Here is a 22804-nt window from a genome sequence, read left to right as displayed (position 1 = left end):
ATGGATTGGCCACTATTGGAAACAGAATACTGGGCTTGATAGATTTGTTCTGACCCAATATGACAATTCTTATGTTCTTATGTTCAATATTGTATGTTGATACCTAGAGTGTGTCCTCTAAGCAGCACTGGAAGTGCAGTGCCATCTGTTACAATAGAGCAGATTCCTTCAACCATTTGAGGGCAGCTGCAGGAAGTCCAGTGTTTTGTGGGTTTATAGGAGGCTGCCCTTTGGTTTTCTGGAACCTCCATGGGCATGTTCTTGGATCCCAGTTGGAAGTTGCAACTTTTTGGCAATCTGCACTGTAACCGTGCAGCCGCATCTTCATTTTCTTGACCACATTAAGTCACATCACTACTTTGCCTATATAGGGGAGATGGTATGAAAGGAAAATGGAAAAAATATTGGTACCTACATGGTAGCTAAGTGCTGAGAAATGTGTGAGAAAAGAGGGCTTACGGTAGAGGTAACGAAAGAACGTAACAGTGAATAGTGTAGACCACGAGCTCAGGAAATTTACCAGCCTGAACAATGTCCCTTTCAAGCAGAGATAAAAAAGAAAGTTGTATTCCCCCCCCAAGTTATTCTCTTTTACAGCTGCTGCAATGCCATCATCTGTTTTGCTAGGTCTAGTGAGTATGATTTTGTATAATTTCTAACAATACCAACTGATGGAATGTTGAAAAAAGTAAAACATAAAGCCATGAAAATTTTAAATGAAGCCCTTAATTTGTTCTGGAGAAATAGAGAATTTATCAGGCAACATCAGTAATGTTTCTGAACGTGCAAGAAGCGAATTCAAAGACGCAGTAAAAAAACAGAATATAAAAGCGAGGCTAACTTGATTCTGAGATGCAGACCATGAACCTTTTAAATTTTTCCAATCATCTGGAAATATTAGGTCTGCAACATCTTTGTCAGGTGGCTGAGGGGCTGGTTGTGGCTGTTAGCGATTTATGTCTGTGCATAAGTTTTGCACACCTCCAAGGTTTGCAGAGCAGTGGTCTCCGTGCCCAAGCCGAGCAACTTATTCCTTATGGTGATGCCACTGTAAATTGCGCTTTGCTTAGGATGCTTCCAGGAATCTTCTGAAAAACTTTCTGTATAATGGGAAACTAAGAAATTGCAAGAAAAGGAAGTAATTACATTAAGGACAAAGTGTAGGAGACTAGAGCAAAGATTAGAACTCATTTCAGTTAAATTCACACTTTTCAGTTTTTCAGAAATAAGTCCATTTTAAGAGCATTCTGCTTGTAAAAACAGTTTTACTGGTCCAGAGGGTGTTTCTTTCAATATAAATCAGTGGAATGGTAAAACAGAAATCGAATGCAGTCAAGGGGGAATGCATTACTTATCAGGACACCCAGCCCCTGCACTTCATACCATTCTTTAGAGGACTGTAGAACGCTCTGCATTTAATGTGTTGTATTGCAGTTCACACATGCTTGCGGATATTGTGCTGTTATGATCTTTTTGCTTCAATGCTCATGGATGTGGTAGAAGAATGGAAGTAAATCTGAAATGTTTTTCTGCAGTTTTTCTTTTTCATGTTAAAAATCTGCATTCAATCATATTTAGATCAAGTTTTAATCCAGTTATATTTAATTCAGATTGTATGTGGTGAGAGAGAAGGTTAAATGCTCAGTGCTAACTCTGATATTAATTTGGAAACTTTAATGTTAACAGCATGCATTTTGTAATGTGATCAGAAAGAAAGAATAGGAAATTGGAGGGTTTATGACTTTGTAGTAAGCAGTGCTCTAAAATGTTTGTAATTTTAGCAACTTTATTTAGTAGAAACACATGGAAGTAGTATGAGGTAGATTTTAAAAACATACGCACACGCGGACTTTTGTTCGCGCACCAGGTGCGAACAAAAGTACTTTGGATTTTATAAGAGACGCACCTAGCCGCGTGTATCTTATAAAATCCGGGGTTGGCGCGCGCAAGGAGGTGCACATTTGTGCAACTTGCGCGTGCTGAGCCCGGCGCGCGCTGCCCGTTCCTTCCAAAATCGGAGCGGCCTCTGAGGGAACTTTTTTTCTACCCCCCCTGCACCTTCCCTTCTCCTACCTAACCCACCCCCCCGGCCCTATCTAGACCCCCCCCCCTACCTTTATTGGAGAAGTTACTATTGCCTCCGGGCAGTAGTAACTTACGCGCGCTGGCGCAGCAGGCCCCGACCCAGGCCGCTGTGTCGGGGCACTCAGCCACGTCCCCGGACCGCCCACACGCCCCCCGGACACGCCCTGATCCCTAACCGCACCCCCTGGCCACGCCCCTGGACCGCCCCTTTTTGCAAGCCCCGGGACGCGCGTCCCGGGGCTTGCGCGTGCCGCCGAGCCTATGCAAAATAGGCTCGGCGTGCACAGGGGGGGTTTGGGGTAGGTTTTCGGGTGGTGCGCGCGTATCTTACGCGCGCACCCCTTTGAAAATCTACCCCTATTAGAGCAGAATTATACTAAAAGATGAGAAATGAAGACATCAGAGGGGAAGTAGTGAGAAAAGTGGTTGGTTTAGTAATTGTTGTTTAATTGTTTACTGAATATATATATAGAGGTCAATATTTAAAAGCCATTTAAACAGATAACTCAAAAGTTATCTGTCTAAATAGCAAATGTAACACTAATACAGAGGGTATTTTATTACAATATTCCCTATACTCCTAGTCAGGCTGATACAGTAAAGCGCGGCTGCAGTTACCCCGTTTCTAACCCGCTGTTTACCCACAATTTTGCCGCGTAAGTCTAACCCGCGATTCACTATCTGTTTTTACCGATCTTTACCGCTTCTTTAACCCGACGCGTATCCCTTTCCGCCCGCGGCATGTCTATGTATGTAAACGATCCGATTAGCTATTCCCTCCCATACAGTAAAGTGCGCCCCGACTATCGCCTTTTTAACCTGCTATCTTGCCACGTCTTTAACCTACTAATTTACCGCCTACCCTGACCCTTGCGTTAGTGTGGTTCATTGGTTGCTCAGCATATTCAATTTAAAGCTTTAACCTTGGAATTTAAGGCTCAGCATGATCCCATACATTCCATTGCACTGTCTGTATTCACAAGAATGTAATTATCTGATTCTACCACCAAAAGCCGCCCAGTCCCAAACCAACCCAATCCACAGAAAAAAAATGCTTCTCGCACTTAGCCGCCCAGTCCCAAACCAACCCAATCCACAGAAAAAAAAATGCTTCTCGCACTTAGCCGCCCAGTCCCAAACCAAACCAACCCAATCCAAGCTCCAGCAGAGAAAGACGAAATTTCACAGTCCCAAACTTTCCCCCAGCCCCCGCTCACCTGCCCTGGCCGCGGCCACGCAAGCCCCCAGTAGCAGCAGTAGAAGTAGAAGGGCGGCGAGAGAGAGCGGCTTCATCAGCCCCGCTGGCGAAGATGAATACGTGCACCCCTGTAGGTCCAATATTGACGCTCAAGGCAGCAAAGGCGCATGCGCACACGCACACAACGGCGGAGGTCACGGCGTGGTCACGGCTGCTGAAGCCGCTCTCTCTCGCCGCTCTCTCTCGACACCCTTCTACTGCTGCTGCTGGGGGCTTGCGTGGCCGCGGCCAGGGCAGGTGAGGGGGTGCTGGGGGAAAGTTTGGGACTGTGAAATTTCGTCTTTCTCTGCTGGGGCTTGGTTTGGGTTGGTTTGGTTTGGGACTGGGCGGCTAAGTGTGAGAAGCATTTTTTTTCTGTGGATTGGGTTGGTTTGGGACTGGACGGTTAAATTTCGTCTCTCTCTGCTGGGGCTTGGATTGGGTTGGTTTGGTTTGGGACTGGGCGGCTAAGTGCGAGAAGCATTTTTTTTCTGTGGATTGGGTTGGTTTGGGACTGGGCGGCTAAATTTCGTCTCTCTCTGCTGGGGCTTGGATTGGGTTGGTTTGGGACTGTAGGAGAGCCATCCACTTCCTGGTACCTGTCATTTCAAACGTCATTTGAAATGACATTTGAAATGACAGGTACCAGCGCACCCAGGATACTGTATAAGCGCTGTATAGCGCCTACACAGTAAAATGGATTGCGCTTCATGGATGCGCGTTGGACACGGCTTGCATTTGCATGCCATTTAAATACAGTATCGAGCGGTAGGTGATCCGAACTGTGCGTGCGGCAAACGCGGGTGCGCCGGGCACTAACGCACCTTTTTCTACCACCCCTTACTGTATCGGCCCGATAGTGACTACACTTCTAGAGAACAATAATTATCACAATATAATGTTCAAAACCACAATATTTATTCATATAAATACATAAACCCCTATCTAGACAAATAAAAACTATCTATCACATTCACACTTATTGCATCCATCCTCATCCAATCATAACATTAAACATTAAAAACACCCACTTATATTTGTTAACAACTACAAACATTAATTAATTAATGTCTGTAAACCCCTGTTCATTGTAACTTTATCTTCCTAGTTAATTGGTTACCCCTTGTTTCAATGTAAACCGGTACGATAAGACACTAGTCTTGAGTATCGGTATATCAAAATTATTTAAATAAATATTTAAATAAATAAATAATTACATTTGCTGAATGTTTGTAGTTGTTTTTTAGTTGTTAAATATAAGTGGGTGTTTTTAATGTTTAATGTTATGATTGTCTTTTTTATTTTATATTTTTTTTTTCCTTCTCTCACAGCACTACTTACCTAGATTCCTTTTAAAAATATCTGGGTAAGAAGAGAGTTATCCATCCACACATAAATGGTTAACCTTAGAACTAACTGGCCTTATTCAAAAACTGGCCTGTTATCTGGCTAGCAGTAACTGGATAACTTTAGCCAAGTATATTCAGTGGGACGTTTATCCTGCTGAATATCTGGGATAAGTTAACCAGCTAACTTGTCCACTAACCACCCTACTGAATATTACCCCCATTGATTTTATCTGGTGTACATGGCTTTGGTCTTCCCTAGGAAAGCCATTTATAAATGAAATAAAAATGAAAGGATGGACTGTACAGCAGTTTATTTTGCTGTATGTATAACTCTTTTTCCATGTACGTACCCAGATCAGTCCAGACTTCTGGGTTTTGCCACTCTGCCAGCAGAAGGAGACAGAGAAAGTTTCATTGGCACTCTACATAGCCCAATGTGCCACCCGAAGTCCCTCAGTATTTCTGTCTCCAGCAGATGGTAGTTCCCTGTACGTTCCCAGATCAGTCCAGACCGTGAGTTGAGCCTCTTGTCCAGCAAATGGAGACAGACAAAAACTGAAAGGGTATCCTATATCAGGACAGAGCCTACCCTGCAGCCCTTCAGTATTTGTCTGTCTCCAGCAGATGCAGGCAGCTGAACCTTCGGCTCCCTTCCTTCTTTCAATTTCGTTCTACCTGTGAGATTTTTCCTTATCCTGTGTTGTTGTCTATCAGATCAAGCAAGTATTACCTTATTTCTGTAAAAAAAATTTAATTAATTAATTAAAAGATTCAAAACTCCTGCTTCGGGAGACAGCTCTGTCTCCCCGCTCTTAGGGGATCCTAGGGGGTTGCCCCTTGTTATACAGCCTAGGACTCCTTTCGTGGTGACCTGTTTGTCTGCTGGGGCGATACTGGTGGTCCAGTCACTCCTCCTCAATGCCTGTGCTTTCTTACAGTATTTAACAGGGAAGCTCAATTCTCTTGCCTTCACTTAAGTTTAAAAAAAAAAAAAAAAAAAAAAGAACATTTGGAGGCAAGAGACAAGCGAATTCAGCACTTTTTGTGCATGTAATGCAGTACAGCAGGGTTCGTTCGCCTGCCTCTGCTGCTCGGGCAGCACAGCTCAGCTGATTCTCTCTCCCGTGGCTTTTCTGACCTGATTTCATGCTGCGATCCAGTGGCTGTCTAGCCTGCGGGGAGCCTGTGATTCGGCTCTCACTGTTTGCCCGGAGGGGAGGGTCCCTCTGCGGCTGCAACAAAATCGATGGCCCGGGCTCGTCCCCCCAAACGCGTCTCCTAGGTCTGCAGGGCGTAGGAGAACTGGATTTAACTATTTCACCGCCGGATTTAAGCCCAGTTAGAGCCCCAGAGGGGGATTTTGATCCTTCTCCCTCCCCCTCCCTCCTCCGTGCCCAGCAAATCCAGACCTTGTTTTTCCCCAGAATTTGTGCTTTTAATGCACAAATCATACCTAGCTAGTTGACAGGAACAGAATGACTCTTCGCCAGGTCCCTCCCCAGCAAAGATCCCTCGGGTGCCTGCTCCGCAGCCCCCTCCTGTACCGGATGCGCAGGGCTCGGTCAGGGTCAGGGTGGTGCTGGGCCCTTCGCCCCCCCCCCCCTCCGAACCCCCCACAACCGGCTGTGGTTCCTGATCCCGATCAGGACTCAGACTTGCTCCTGGGTCCTCCACTCGAGGGTGACTACCCACGTGTTCTCAGTTTGTTCCAAAGGGAACAGCTGGATCTCCTCATTCCCTTTATTTTACAGGAACTGGGAATTGATGTGCCACCCGACGATACTGTTTCAGCCGCTATGCCAGCTAACATGGACCCAGTCCTGGCGGGACTTAGGGGAATGGGAGTCCCCTGAGGCAGGGCTCCGAGTAGGGAGAGCAGTGGACAAGCTCTATCCCCTCCTGGATGAATGCCTGGACATGCTTAAAGTTCCCAAGGTGGATTCTTCAGTCTCTTCTGTCACCAAGCACACCACCATTGGGAGGAGGACTTTGTGGCCAAGTGTTGCTGGCTACTATCCCTGAAGGGTCGGCATCCTCGAAAGGAATGAGACCAGGATTGGGATCTGTAAGCATTGCCTTTCGGGAAGGAACCCCATACTCTGGTGTTAAAGCGGACCGGGGTGGTGGTGTGCTTGGTAACCACCGAAACCGAAGAATCCACCTTGGGCATCTTAAGCATATTCAAAAGTCTCAGGGAGAGGATAGAGCTTGTCCATAGCCCTACCCATTCGGAATCCGGCAGAGTGGGTAGGGTTCGTTTCTCCACAGAGTTTGTGCACAAATCCTATCTAGCTGGCCTACAGGAAGAGGAGGATTCATCCCTGGACACCCCCTGCCTAAAAACCCACAAATTTCTCCTCCGCAACCTCCAAAGGCGCTGGAGGGACAGGGCTCTGTTAGTGTCAGGGTGGTCCCGGGTGTCCAGCCACCATCACCCCCGACTCCGGATGCTGATGCAGATCCTCTGCTTCCTAACATCCCCCTTGAAGGGGACAATCCACGGGTCCTCCATTTATTTCAGAAGGAGGAACTGGAACTGCTCATTCCCTTCATATTGCAGGAACTGGGAATTGAGGTGCCCCCTGCGGATACAGTTACGGCCGCAATGCCTGCTAACATGGACCCGGTCCTGGCGGGACTTAGGGCTCTTTCATGTACTTTCCCATTTCACCCTATGTACAAGCTGCTGCTTCTTTGGGAATGGGAGATCCCGGAGGCGGGACTCCGAGTGGGTAGGGCTATGGACAAGCTCTATCCTCTCCCTGAGACTTTTTGAATATGCTTAAGATGCCCAAGGTGGATCCTTCGGTTTCGGTGGTTACCAAGCACACCACCACCCCGGTGGTGGGAGCTAGGGCTCTGAAGCATGTCCAGGACCGCAAGTTAAAATTTTACCTCAAACGCATCTTGAGGTCCTGTCTTTGGGAGTTTGGGCGACAATCTGCCGCAGTCTCATGCAGCGGGGAAACCTTAGTTGGGTTCAGCAATTACTCAGCACCCAAGACCTCCCATCTGCAAAGGCGGAGCAGGCGGATCGATTGGAGTGATTGCGTATGGGGTGGATGCCCTTTACGATCTTCTACAAGTGCAAGCCAAAGCCATGGTTTTTGTTGTCTCAGCCAGGTGCCTCCTCTGGCTGACGAATTGGTCTGCAGATGCCTCTTCTAAAGTGCAGTTGGGAACTCTCCCCTTCAAGGGTCAGTTGCTTTTTGGTGAGGACCTAGTGCAGCTTATTAAATCTCTGGGGGAAAATAAGGTTCATAAGCTGCCGGAGGACCGCCCGAAACAGTCTAAGCCCTTCTTACCCTCCTGCACTCGATTCAGGGGACAACGCTGCTTTAACACCAGAGCACGGGGTTCCTTCCCGAGAGGCAATGCTTACAGATCCCAATCCTGGTCTCATTCCTTTCGAGAATGCTGACCCTTCAGGGATAGTAGCCAGCAACACTTGGCCACAAAGTCCTCCTCCCAATGAAACGAGGCCGGCCCATTCCTCCGTTCTAAACTTAGGTGGACAGCTGTCCCTATTTCTCGAGGAATGGGCCAAGATAACGACAGATCAGTGGGTTCTAGAGGTGATAGAAAAAGGCTACACGCTAGAATTTGCTCGAGACCTACCGGATCTTCACCTAATTTCCCCTTGCAGAAGTTGAAAGAGACCTGCGGTCAACCAGACCTTGAGCAGGCTGTTGGAACTGGGTGCCATAGCCCCAGTCCCAGTGGAGGAACAAGGGTCCAGCCAATACTCCATCTACTTCGCCGTCCCCAAAAAGGAGGGCTCCTTCCGTCCAATCTTGGATCTCAAATGAGTAAACCAGGCTCTCAAGGTTCCCCATTTTCAGATGGAAACCTTGAGGGCAGTGATAGCTGTGGTTCACTCCAGAGAATTCCTGGCGTCACTCGATCTGATGGAGGCCTACTTACACATCCCGAATCACTGCGATCATTACACAGAAACATAGAAACATAGAAATGACGGCAGAAGAAGACCAAATGGCCCATCTAGTCTGCCCAGCAAGCTTCACACATATTTTCTCTCATACTTATCTGTTTCTCTTAGCTCTTGGTTCTATTTCCCTTCCACCCCCACCTTTAATGTAGAGAGCAGTGATGGAGCTGCATCCAAGTGAAATATCTAGCTTGATTCGTTAGGGGTAGTAGCCGCCGCAATAAGCAAGCTGCACCCATGCTTATTTGTTTTACCCAGACTATGTTATTAGCCCTTATTGGTTGTTTTTCTTCTCCCCTGCCGTTGAAGCAGGGAGCTATGCTGGATATGCGTGACGTATAAGTCTTCTCCCATGCCGTTGAAGCAGAGAGCCATGCTGGATGTGCATCGAAAGTGAAGTATCAGGCACATTTGGTTTGGGGTAGTAACCGCCGTAACAAGCCAGCTACTCCCCGCTTTGTGAGTGCGAACCCTCTTTTCTTCTCCCCTGCCGTTGAAGCAGAGAGCTCTGCTGGATGTGTGAAGTATCAGTTTTTCTTCTCCCCTGCCGTTGAATCAGAGAACTTTGCTGTATATGCATTGAAAGTGAAGTATCAGGCTTATTTGATTTGGGGTAGTAACCGCCGTAACAAGCCAGCTACTCCCCTCTTTGTGAGTGTGAATCCTTTTTTCCACATTTCCTCTTGCTGTTGAAGCTTAGAGCGATGTTGGAGTCACCGTAAGCCTGTGTATGTTTATTTAATAAGGGTATTGACTCCAGGCAGTAGCCATCATTCTGGCGAGTCACCCACTCTTCATTGGCAGCCTCTTGACTTTATGGATCCACAGTGTTTATCCCACGCCCTTTGAAGTCCTTCACAGTTCTGGTCTTCACCACATCCTCCGGAAGGGCATTCCAGGCATCCACCACCCTCTCCGTGAAGAAATACTTCCTGACATTGGTTCTGAATCTTCCTCCCTGGAGCTTCAAATCGTGACCCCTGGTTCTGCTGATTTTTTTCCTTCGGAAAAGGTTTGTCGTTGTCTTTTGATCATTAACACCTTTCAAGTATCGGAAAGTCTGTATCATATCACCTCTGCTCCTCCTTTCCTCCAGGGTGTACATATTTAGATTCTTCAATCTCTCCTCGTACGTCATCCGATGAAGATCCTCCACCTTCCTGGTCGCCCTTCTCTGTACCGCCTCCATCTTGTCTTTGTCTTTTTGAAGGTACGGTCTCCAGAACTGAACACAGTACTCCAGGTGAGGCCTCACCAAGGACCTGTACAAGGGAATAATCACTTCCCTTTTCTTACTCGATATTCCTCTCTCTATGCAGCCCAGCATTCTTCTGGCTTTAGCTATCGCCTTGTCGCATTGTTTCGCCGACTTCAGATCATTAGACACCATCACCCCAAGGTCCCTCTCCTGCTCCGTGCACATCAGCCTTTCCCCCCCCATCGAATACAGTTCATTCGGATTTCCACTCCCCATATGCATGACTTTGCACTTCTTGGCATTGAATCTCAGCTGCCATATCTTCGACCACTCTTCCAGTTTCCTTAGATCCCGTCTCATTCTCTCCACTCCTTCCGGCGTGTCCACTCTGTTGCAGATCTTAGTGTCATCCGCAAAAAGACAAACCTTACCTTCTATCCCGTCTATCCCATTAGCGGTATCTCCGGTTCAAAATTCTGGGCCAACATTTTCAGTTTTGAGCGCTTCCTTTCGGTCTCACCACGGCGCAGCGCACGTTCACCAAGGTAATGGTGGTAGTGGTGGCTTCTCTGCATCGAGACGGAGTGCTAGTCCACCTTTATCTGGACGATTGGCTCATTCGAGCCAAATCGGAGTCACTCTGCAAGCTGGCGGTCAGCAAGGTCCCTTCTTGTCTGACCTCTCTGGGGTGGGTCATTTAACTTTCCCAAGAGCAAACTTCAGCCATCCCAGATATTAGAATTTCTGGGGGCGTGCTTCGGCACTCGAGTCGGCAAGGTGTTTCTTCCAGAGGCGCGATCGCTCAAACTCAGGGACCAAGTGCGCAACTTTCTCTCCCTTGCTCTGCCAACAGCCTGGGACTGTCTTCAGGTTCTGGGTTCCATGGCTTCTACTATCGATCTGGTTCCTTGGGTGTTTGCACATATGTGTCCGTTACAGATAGCCTTGCTATCCTGTTGGAAGCCGCTATCAGAGCAGTATTGGACGCCCCTACCGCTCTCCGAGTCTACCGTTGTCGAATTGCAGTGGTGGCTCTCGCCTGCCCATCTTCTGAAGGGTGTGTCCCTTCAGACGCTGCAGTGGATTGTTGTAACAATGGATGCCAGCCTCTCCGGCTGGGGTGCAGTGTACCAGGCCCAGTCTATTCAGGGGTATTGGTCCCCGGTCCAATCTCGCTGGCACATCAATCGATTGGAAGCTCGAGCGGTACGCCTGGCCCTCAAGGCCTTCCTTCCCTCATTCCTTCACAAGGCGGTTTGGGTCGTATCGGACAACTCCACCACGGTGGCCTACATCAATCGACAGGGAGGCACCAGGAGTCGCCTGGTGGCTCTGGAAGCCAGCTAGCTCTTCGCCTGGGCAGAGCGTTACCTAGAGCGATTAGCTGCATCCCATATTGCGGGAAAGGAAAACGTTCAGGCAGATTTCCTCAGTCGCCAACTGTTAGATCCCGGTGCGTAGGAGTTGTCAGACACAGCAATTAATCTGATCATCCGCTGGTGGGTCCCCCACACTTGGATTTGATGGCCACCATGAGCAATGCGAAAGCTCCCCGGTTCTTCAGCCGCAGATGGGAACACTGCTCAGAAGGGGTGGATGCCCTGGTCCTCCCCTGGCCCCACGAGGTTCTCCTGTACGTGTTCTCTCTTTGGCCGTTAGTGGACAAAGTGCTCAGAAGAATCGAGCTTCATTGCGGTCCCGTCATTCTAGTGGCTCCAGAAAGGCCCCACAGACCGTGGTTTGCAGACCTCGTGAATCTCACCACGGACAGTCCTCGCCGCCTCGGTCATCTTCCCCATCTTCTTCGGCAGGGTCCCGTATTTTTCAATCAGGCGGATCGCTTCTGTCTAGCGGCCTGGCTTTTGAACGGTGGAGATTGAGAAACAAGGGATATAAGGAAGAAGTTATATCCACTCTGTTGCGGGCCAGGAAGCCGGCTACTTCTTTTGCTTATGTCTGAGTATGGAAGGTTTTCGAAAATGTGTGTGCCGCCTCGGGAGTATTGGCTTGTAAGGCTTCGGTTTCCCAGGTCCTTTCTTTTCTCCAGAACAGCCTCTCCAAGGGTTTGTCTTTCAGTTCCTTGCGAGTGCAGTTCTCCGCTCTCTGGTCCCTCTTAGGTAACATTGACGGTTACTCAATGGTGGCTCACCCAGATGTCGCCGTTTCCTCAAGGGAGCCAAGCACTTGAATCCTCTGGTCCGGGTTACTTGTCTCTCATGGAGTCTAAACTTGGTTCTCCGGGTTCTCTGCGAAGCTCCTTTTGAATCTATACGATGGGCTACGCTTAAGGATTTGACTCTCAAAACCGTTGTCTTGGTGTCTATTTGTTCTGCCAGGAGGTCTCCGAGCTCCAAGCGTTGTCGTGCAGGGAACCTTTTCTACGTTTTTCTGATTCAGGGGCATCCCTCAAGACGGTACCCTCTTTCTTGCCAAAGGTCATGTCTTCTTTTCACGTCAATCAGTCAGTGGAACTTCCGGCCTTTTCTTCTACAGACGTAGCAAACACGTCTGGGGGTGATCTGCGGCACCTAGATGCGAAACGGGGTTTGCTGCATTATCTCCAGGTTACAAATGAGTTCCGGGTCTCTGATCACTTGTTTGTTCTGCATGTTGGCTAAAGGAGGCCATTGCATCGGCTTATATCTGTAAGGGTCGACCAGTTCCGGAAAGCTTAAAGGCTCATTCCTTACGTTCTCAGGCCACTTCTTGGGCAGAGAGTCAGTCGGTCTCTCCGCAGGAAATAGGTATGGCAACTACTTGGAAGTCCCTGCATACTTTTGCTCGTCATTACCGCCTTGATGTGCAGGCTCCAGTTTTTGGCTCTTTCAGGCGGCAGGTTCTTCGAGCAGGACTGTCTCTGTCCCACCCTGTTTAGGGAAGCTTTGTTACATCCCACGGTCTGGACTGATCCAGGTATGTACAGGGAAAGGAAAATTGGTTCTTACTTGCTAATTTTCGTTCCTGTAGTACCACGGATCAGTCCAGACGCCCTCCCATGCTAGTTCTCTTACGTCCACTCGAAGGTTCTTGTTTTTCTTTACAGGGTTTTCAATTACCTGAGTTTCCTATTATTACTTAAGGCACCGGAAGCATCTTACAGATAAAAAATACAATTTTATGCAAGAGCGTTTGTTCATACATAATTTTTTCAATCGTTCAATTTGTCAGTTTTTTCTTGTTGCTTGCTTGATCCTTGGGAAGTTATATCTGCTTTGAAAGTGCTTTATACTGAAGGGGTGTAGGGTAGGCTCTGTTCTGATATGGGATACCCTTACAGTTTTGGTCTGTCTCCATCTGCTGGACAGGAGGCTCAACCCACGGTCTGGACTGATCCATGGTACTACAGGAATGAAAATTAGCAGGTAAGAACCAATTTTCCTGTACTTGTGCGCATATGATCATGACATGCACAAGCGCATATTTGCACTTGTACTAGTACACGTACGACCGCAACCTGGTCTTGAGCGCGTATTTGCGTGCATCCTGGAGGGGTGTGCGTGTACGCCCAGGTGGCATTGGTGTGTGCTAAGGAGGCCGCCTAGAGCCGAAGTTCAGGTGAGGTAGGCACCGGGGATGAACAGGTCCAAGCGCCTTGCTATCTGTGAGGCCTCACTCTCTCTCCATTTGTGTCATCACTGTTTAGATGCTCAAAGTGATTTGACTACTACAACTTTTGCCCATGTTTGGACATCCCCTCGGCCTATGGTGTCTCTGGAGGGAAGGGGATTAGGAGGCGAGGCAGCGGTCAGTTCTCCCTTGTTCCCGAGGGGAGAAGCTTCCCCGAGAGAGACAAGTTGGAGAGAGCAAGTTTGGGCTTATGGGCTCCGGTATAGATCCATCCTCCTTCTTCTGGGTGGAATGTTTCCAGAGCCTGCAGACCTTTCTGCAGAGGTGCCCAGCGAAGGCGGAAGCAACCTACTATGTAGGGATCACGTGGTCCGGCCTCCTGTTTGTCAGTCATGGTGGGCAGATGCTGCAGGAAGGCTGTCTCTGGCAACGTTCAAGGGGTGTGGATCAGGAGACATCAGTGGATTCCAGTGGGGAATTGGCTTTCTCACCTCAAGAAGAGGGAGAAATTGCATTTGATTGAGAGCCACTTTGGACTATGCTCAGATTTTGTTCTTTTTTCACAGAGATGTCTTGCTGAGTCTGTTGGCTCAGATCCTGAACACGCTTCCGGTAAATTTTTAAAGCCCAGCGCATGCAAATACTGGGAGATACGCGTGTGGCCTGGTCGTGCGTGTGCCGATAGTGTTTTCGAAACAGCCCGGACACGCGCGTATCTCCTGGTACTTGCAGAAGTACCAGACTTTTTAAAAGCGGCGTGGCGGGGACTGGGCGGGGGCTGGGACAGCGTGCACCGGCAGCTGGCTGGCGCACAGAACTTACTACTGCTCGAAGGAGCAGGTAAGTTCAAAAACAGAAAAAAAGAGGGTAGATAGGGTAAGTTTAGGGGTCGGGAGGAGAGGGGAAAAGAGAGGAACAGTAGGTAGTGTGATAGGGAACTGGGAATGGCCCGATCACGTCACTGCACATTTTTAAAGAAAATCACCCCCACTCCCTTTGTGTGCGTTCCAGGGGCGTAACTGGGAGCAGTTGAGTCAGCCGGCTAGCTCCAGTATTCAGCTAACTCCAATATTCAGCGTTATCTGGATAACTTTACCAGTTAAGTTTGGTCCGACCAAAGACTTGTCCTAAAGTTAGCCAGCTATAGTTAACCTGCTATCTTTAAGATAGCCGGCTATATTCAGTAGTTTTTATTTTATTTATTTATTTATTTATTTGCTTTTTTTATACCGACATTCAGCCGTGGGTATCACATCGGTTTACATGGGAACTTGTGTGATAGTATGACAACGGGTCATATTATCTTTACATTATAACATTATTAATTTAACAGTATAGTCTCTAAATTGTAAGTAGTGAGGCTGCACTATTGAATATGCTTCCAAAGTTAGCCGGATAAGTTTATCTGGCTAACTTTGCATCTGGATTGTATCTGAATATGGACTTCTTTGTCTTTAGATAGTGCAGATATTTGAGCTGATCTAATTACCTTTCTAAAAGAAAGATCACCTGAATAGCATAAAGGAAATCCCTGCAGAATATTTTAGGGCCTGATTTATAAATGTTTTTCACCCATTCTGCGCCCAGGCTAAAAATCAATCCCTTTGTACATTAATGGTGACTCTCCACACTGTGGCAGTATCACTCTGTCAGATGTGAGAAGGGCTGGATTCTGATTGAGCAATTGTTGGAGAATATCAATCAGAAGCTGTAGTAAAGATAGCTTTAAGAATTCTTTAACTTGTTAATAACTGCCCTAGCTAAGATTGTCACATAATGTGAAAAGTAAGAAATACACTGTATTCTGTTTGATTAAACCTCTCCAGGTTACTACAGTTACTCTTCAAGATCTTCCAGGGTGTAGCCTTTCAACATTATTGGAGTGTACAAGACTTCAGTCATTGAGCCTAAAACGCTGTGGATTGACTACACTTGAAGGCCTGGGAAACTGCAAAGAATTAAAGTATATTGATGTGCAGGTACCTAAAACCTTTTGACTCATTGTCTGCTGAGTTTGGCATCACAATAAATATTTCTTTTTTCAGGATTTGTAATTAATTAATCAGTTTATTAAATGTTTTTTTTATTTATCGTTCAGATATGTAAATGAACTGAAAGTAACTCCGTTACTGAGAATTTGTATTACAATTATCTCAAACCTTGGATTTCAGTAGAATTAATTTAATTAGAAGCATATTAGGCTTTGGTTTGTACTGTTTGATCCTGTCAAAAGAGGTATTCTAGAGTAGGCTGGTTTCCCAATAAATGCTTGCCAAACAGAAGTTCTGAACATTCTGTCATCAGCTTTGAACTGGTAATCTAATGGGGCTACTATTAATTTATTGTAATATTAAGGGCGTTTTTACACATCTCTGTTCTAATTCCTTTAAACGTGATGGCTGCAGTTGCCACATTTCACAGCTAGGGCACGAATCTTTAAAGGTCACACAAGGGTACTTCATTTTTCTTAAATAAAGGCTTGCCTCATGAGCATTTCTTTTTTGACTACTTTTTTGTCCTCTGTTAATTGTCAGACAGTCCAGACAAATGGGTTATGCACGCCAACCAACAGATGGAGACAGAGATCAACAGGCTCCCTGATGCCACTCCTTATACATCCATGCTGTCACCCACCTGCTTGTATTCTGTCTCCAGTAGATGTTAGGCAAGCATCCCATGCTGTGGACTGAGGGTGTCTAGAATTCTGAAGAGGGGCTTTTCTCGAGCTGAAAGTCATGCACACCCTCTCTTGGCTCAGCGTGATCCAGGGTCTGGTTAGCACCATAAGCAGATGGTTCCCGCAATGAAAGAAACAATTTTCCCTCCTTTGAATATGCAGTGACAGGACCTGGGGGCTGTTAACGTAACTGGTAGGACCTTGGAAATGTTTCTTACCTTGTTTTCAAGAACAGTGGGAAAATTTTATTTCCCCATGTTTGATTGCTTCCTCTTCCCCCCACCCCCCACCCCCCCAGCTCTCTAGTTTGATTCCCATTGGCTGACTTCTCTCTTTTTTAAAAGAAAAAAGCAGAGTAGAGTAGTTTGTTCCTTTGGTCGTTTGCAATAAAGTTGAAGAAAAAAGGACCTGGAATATAGAGGATTGTCGTGGACTGGAGCACAGCAGCGGCCATTCTTTGGGGCAGACTACTGGAAAGATTTATGGGGCGCAAGTGTATGTGAGACTGCCTTCCCCACTGCGGAAAAGTTACTCAGGAGGGTGGTTCTGTTTTGCTAGGTGCAGGATAAAAGATTGCACGCAGTAGCTAGGCAGAGTAGCAGCACTGCAGGTGAGTGCTGCACAGAGACTTGCCATGTTTGTCTCTGAGATCTGGAGGATGATTCCTATCAGTAATTTCCCTGTACGTACCCGGATCAGTCCAGACCATGGGTTATGCCTCCCTTCCAGCAGATGGAGACAGAGAAAAACTTGAAGGGTGCCCACTGATAACCAGTTGCACCCCCTGCGTCCCTTCAGTATTCTCCTGTCTCCAGCAGATGAAGGAAGGTAGAACCTGCGGTCCCGCTCTTGTGACATTTAAATCTGGGGGTTGGAATGTTTGGGGAAGGTTTTAATTATTTGGTTTCCCTCTATATTTCCTTCTCCCTCTGAATGGATCAAATGTAAAAAAAAGGAAATTTCAGTATATGCAAAGTTCTTGTGAAATTTTGCCTTTACTCTTTGACAAGTTATTTTCTATCTCTGCCTGAAGGTCAGGGGGTTTTGTATTTTCACCTAGTTTGCAACTCAGGTTGGTTTTTTGTTAGCATAGAAGTTTCCTGGCTCGAGGGTTGTATGCTGGTGGTCCAGCCTCTCCCCCTGCGCTGCAACCGGCTGCCCGGAGACGTTTTGCCTCAGGGCAATGCTGGCTGAGACGCGGCTTTCCTCAGCCAGTCCCTGTTGACCTAGCTAACAGGCGGTTGTGCAAAATCTATTGCGGTGCTCGATCCCATGCCGTGCTCTGTGCGATGCTCCGCCTGTGGGGAGCCCGGGATGCGGCTCTCCCGTGAAGGTATTTGCTCTCGGTGCCTCCCCAGGTGGGGAGGGCGCCTCGAGAGCGGCGGAACGACAGGCCTTGCGGTTGCAGACGCGACGAGTGTCCTGCGGGTCGGCCCTCTTCGCGCTGAGTGCGGGAGCGGTGGCCATTTTGTTTTCGGCAGAAGATGCAGAAGCACACTCAAATGGCAGCCCGCAGGGGGATTCCTTCCCGGCTCCTCCTGTATTGACCCCGGAGAACATCCCTGCGGGGGGGGGGAGGGAGGGTGGTCCCAGGGCCCATTCCGGTTCCACTTCACCCGAGTGCCCCCCCCCCCCCCCCCCCGGGCGTTTACTGCTGATTTTGTACTCCTTATGCACATCGCCTATTTAGCTCGCATGAATCAACAGGATGGTGCTACTGCGGCCCCCCCCTCCACCTAAGGTGAGTCGTGTGGATGTTGGGGAACCTCAGGGGCCTTCCCGGGTCCATTTAGTGTCCCATTCTGACTCACAGGATCCTTCTCCGGGGAATCCCAATCAGGATCAGGCTGATCCCGCCGCAGGCTTACAGCTGGAAGGGGACAATCCTCGGGTGTTGCGCCTTTTCCATGGGGAGGAGTTGGAGCACCTTATCCCCCATGTCCTGTCCGAATTGGATATTGAGGCGCCTCCAGCTCCTTTGGCGGATAATTCAGGATCTTGCAAAGGGGATTCTGTACTGGCAAGGTTACATCCGCCAGCGAAGACATTCCCTCTTCATCCATGGCTCCTACAGTTGTTATCCAAGGAGTGGGATGCTCCGGAGTCCGGTCTGCGGGTTGGGCGTGCCATGGACAAGCTCTATCCCCTTCCGGAGGATGTCCTGGAGCTTCTCAAGGTGCCAAAGGTGGATTCTGCGGTGACAGCGGTTACAAAGAGGACTACCATCCCGGTTACGGGTGTGACCGCCTTGAAGGATCTGCAGGATCGCAAATTGGAAGTGTACCTCAAGCGCATCTTTGAGGTATCCGCCTTGGGAGTTCGGGCGGCGGTGTGTAGTTCGCTCATGCAGAGAGCTGGTTTGCGCTGGGTCCAACAGCTGCTCGGTACTCAAGAGCTCCCACCAGAGGAAGCCCAACAAACGGAACGCCTAGAGGCGGTCATAGCCTATGGTGCGGACGCACTGTACAATCTTCTGCGGGTCCTGGCGTGTTCCATGGTTTCGGCTGTTTCGGCTAGATGCCTCCTGTGGCTGCACAGTTGGTCCGCAGACTCTTCTCCAAGGCTAGATTAGGCTCTCTTCCCTTTAAGGGCAAATTTCTCTTCGGCGAGGATTTAGACCAAATCATCAACTCCCTGGGGGAGTTGATTATTTGGGAGTTGCTGATCCCGGAGGATCAACCACAGACCTCCAGATCTTTCAACACTTCCAGAAATCGATTTTGCGGACAACGATATTTCCGACAGTCCAGACCAGTGGTCCAGAAGCCATCATCGTCCAGATCCCAGGCTTGGTCTCAGCCCTTTCGGGACACAGACCCTCCCGTGAGGGTTCATTTCAGAGCGCAGCTCCAAAAGCTGCCCAGTGAAGGAGCGCCGACCCACCCCTTGATTCCCAGGGTGGGGGGATGCCTCTCCCGGTTTTATGAGGAGTGAGTCAAGATCACTTCGGATCAGTGGGTGCTGGATATCGTAAAACACGGTTACGTGTTAGAATTTGCACGGCCCCTAAGAGACAGATTCCTCTTCTCGCCTTGTGGACCCCTATGGAAACGACAAATTGTGCGTCAGACACTCGACAGGCTGCTCCATCTTGAGGCCATCCGGTCTGTCCCTCCAGAGGAACATGGGTCCGGCCATTATTCCATCTACTTCGTGGTTCCCAAAAAGGACAGTGCTTTCCGCCCGATCCTGGACCTCAAGATGGTCAACAAGGCTCTCAGGATTCCCCACTTCCGGATGGAGACTCTGCGTTCAGTCATCGCAGTGGTAGGCGTGGGAGAATTCCTAGTGTCTCTGGACCTCACAGAGGCTTATCTCCACATTCACATTTGCCAGGAACATCAGCGATTTCTTCAGTTCAAGATCCTGGGACAGCATTTTCAGTTTCAGGCTCTGCCCTTTGGTCTGGCGACAGCCCCACGGACCTTCACCAAGGTGATGGTGGTGGTTGCAGCAGCACTTCGGAGGGAGGGAATCTTGGTTTATTCCTACCTGGACGACTGGCTTATCCGGGCGAAGTCCGAGAACCTCTGTCCGCAGTCGGTCAACAGGGTATTGGCTCTCCTCAGCTCCCTTGGCTGGGTGGTGAACTTTGCCAAGAGCTGCCTGGTCCCATCACAGTCGCTGGATTTCTTGGGAGCACGTTTCGATACCCGCCTGGGTCGGGTGTTTCTTCAATGGGACCGGGCACTCAATCTTATGTCCCAGGTACAATGCCTTTGCGGCCTTACGATTCCCACGGCGTGGGATTACCTACAGGTCCTGGGTTCCATGGCGTCCTCGATCGATTTGGTCCCCCGGGCTTTTGCTCACTTGCACCCACTACAGAGGGTGTTGCTGTCCAAATGGAAGCCGGTGTCTCGGGAGTTTCAAGCCCTTTTGCCGCTACCGGATTTCGCCGTGCACAGCCTGGATTGGTGGCTCCATCTCCCTCATTTGCTTCAGGGGGTGGACTTGGAAACGCCGCATTGGGTGGTGGTGATCATGGATGCCAGCCTGGCTGGATGGGGGCTGTGTGTCAGTCTCAGTTGGTCCAGGGCATGTGGAATGCGGAACAGGCGAAATGGCCCATCAATCGCCTGGAAACCAGGGCGGTCCGTCTAGCTTTAAAACAATTTCTTCCTTTGGTGCGCCACAAGGCAGTGCGGATCCTGTCCGACAACGCCACCACGGTGGCATATATCAATCGGCAAGGAAGAACAAAGAGTCGTCACGTCTCTCAGGAGTCGGACAAGCTCATGGCCTGGGCAGAGCAGTGCCTAGCTCGCCTCGTGGCGTCTCACATCGCTGGCTTCGACAATGTGCAGGCGGACTTCTTGAGCCGACAACGCATATACCCCGGAGAGTGGGAACTATCTGAGGAAGCAATGTCGATACTGGTTCGCAGGTGGGGGGGTCCCCCCATCTCGACCTAATGGGGACGCAGCGGAATGCGAAGGCTCCGCACTTCTTCAGCCGCAGACGGGACCACAGTGCGGAAGGAGTGGATGCTCTGGTTCTTCCTTGGCCCAGGGACATTCTACTGTACGTGTTTTCTCCGTGGCTCCTAATCAGAAAAGTCCTGCATCGGATAGAGGTACATCGCAGCAGGGTGATCCTGGTAACTCCGGAATGGCCACGACGACCATGGTTTGCCGATCTCGTCAACCTCGCTGTGGACGGCCCAGTTCATCTAGGTCACCTTCAGCGTCTTCTTCGTCAGGGTGCCATATTTTTCAACCAGGTCGATCGCTTTTGTCTTGCGGCATGGCTTTTGAGAGGCGGCAACTGAGAAAACGAGGATATCCGGATGAAGTGGTCTCTACCCTCCTTCGAGCCAGGAAGATGTCCACCTCGCTTGCTTATGTTCATGTCTGGAAAGGTTTTGACACCTGGTGTGCTGAGGAATCCATTGTTCCTCATCGTGCTTCCGTGGCTCACATTTTGTCATTCCTCCAAAAGGGAGGAATATATTTATAAATGTTCAATATATTTTTATAAATGTTCAATATATTTATAAATGATCTGGAAAGAAATACGACGAGTGAGATAATCAAATTTGCAGATGACACAAAATTGTTCAGAGTAGTTAAATCACAAGCAGATTGTGATAAATTGCAGGAAGACCTTGTGAGGCTGGAAAATTGGGCATCCAAATGGCAGATGAAATTTAATGTGGATAAGTGCAAGGTGATGCATATAGGGAAAAATAACCCATGCTATAATTACACAATGTTGGGTTCCATATTAGGTGCTACAACCCAAGAAAGAGATCTAGGTGTCATAGTGGATAACACATTGAAATCGACGGTGCAGTGTGCTGCGGCAGTCAAAAAAGCAAACAGAATGTTGGGAATTATTAGAAAAGGAATGATGAATAAAACGGAAAATGTCATAATGCCTCTGTATCGCTCCATGGTGAGACCGCACCTTGAATACTGTGTACAATTCTGGTCGCCGCATCTCAAAAAAGATATAATTGCGATGGAGAAGGTACAGAGAAGGGCTACCAAAATGATAAGGGGAATGGAACAACTCCCCTAAGAGGAAAGACTAAAGAGGTTAGGACTTTTCAGCTTGGAGAAGAGACGACTGAGGGGGGATATGATAGAGGTGTTTAAAATCATGAGAGGTCTAGAACGGGTAGATGTGAATCGGTTATTTACTCTTTCGGATAGTAGAAAGACTAGGGGGCACTCCATGAAGTTAGCATGGGGCACATTTAAAACTAATCGGAGAAAGTTCTTTTTTGCTCAACGCACAATTAAACTCTGGAATTTGTTGCCAGAGAATGTGGTTCGTGCAGTTAGTATAGCTGTGTTTATAAAAGGATTGGATAAGTTCTTGGAGGAGAAGTCCATTACCTGCTATTAAGTTCACTTAGAGAATAGCCACTGCCATTAGCAATGGTTACATGGAATAAACTTAGTTTTTGGGTACTTGCCAGGTTCTTATGGCCTGGATTGGCCACTGTTGGAAACAGGATGCTGGGCTTGATGGACCCTTGGTTTGACCCAGTATGGCATTTTCTTATGTTCTTATGTTCTTATGTAGGGCCTCGGCATGGGCCTGGCATATATTTCACTACGGGTTCAAGTTGCGGCCCTCGCTAGTCGGATGCCGCGATGGGGCTCCCCTAGCCACACATCCGGACTTGGTACGGTTCTTGCGAGGAGTGAAGCACCTGCGACCGTCAGTTCGGACTCTGTGTCTCTCATGGAATCTTAATTTGGTTCTTCGATCACTGTGTGGCCCTCCTTTTGAGCCCATGAGGGCGTCTACCCTTAAGGACTTAACCTTAAAGACTGTCTTTCTGGTGGCCATCTCTTCGGCCCGCAGGATTTCAGAACTTCAAGCACTATCCTGCAGAGAGCCCTATCTCCGCTTTACGGATTCCGGGGTAACTTGTACCCTCCTTTCTCCCAAAGGTGGTCTCATCGTTTCATTTGAATTAGTCGGTGGAACTGCCGACTTTCCCGGAGGCGGAGTCCAGAGAGCTTCGTCGCCTTGATGTTAAACGAATTCTCCTCCGTTACCTGGAGGTCACCAATGACTTTCGGTTGTCGGACCATCTGTTTGTTCTTTGGAGCGGTCCCAAGCATAGGAACAAGGCCTCCAAGGCCTCTATCACTCGGTGGTTAAAGGAGGCAATCTCGTCTGCCTACATTGGCGCTGGCAAGCGTCCTCCACTTGGAGTGAAAGCACACTCACTGCGTTCTCAGGCGACTTCGTGGGCGGAGTGCCAGGTGGTATCCGCTCAGGA

General features: G+C 48.6%; 1 protein-coding gene across 5 annotated transcripts in view; it reads left to right on the top strand.

Moving 5' to 3' along the window:
* Nucleotides 1-22804, top strand: part of LRRIQ1 (leucine rich repeats and IQ motif containing 1) — a 455984-nt gene that overhangs the window by 44712 nt on the left and 388468 nt on the right. For all 5 annotated transcript variants that reach the window (XM_029597082.1, XM_029597083.1, XM_029597081.1 and 2 more), the window contains exon 8: nt 15212-15364. In XM_029597082.1, coding sequence (XP_029452942.1) covers nt 15212-15364 — 153 coding nt within the window. The remainder of the gene's footprint in view (nt 1-15211; nt 15365-22804) is intronic.

Source organism: Rhinatrema bivittatum, chromosome 4, assembly GCF_901001135.1.
Source record: "Rhinatrema bivittatum chromosome 4, aRhiBiv1.1, whole genome shotgun sequence".
Lineage (NCBI taxonomy): Eukaryota > Metazoa > Chordata > Amphibia > Gymnophiona > Rhinatrematidae > Rhinatrema > Rhinatrema bivittatum.
Note: the sequence above shows the minus strand (reverse complement) of the source record. Positions and strands in the feature narration are given on the sequence as shown.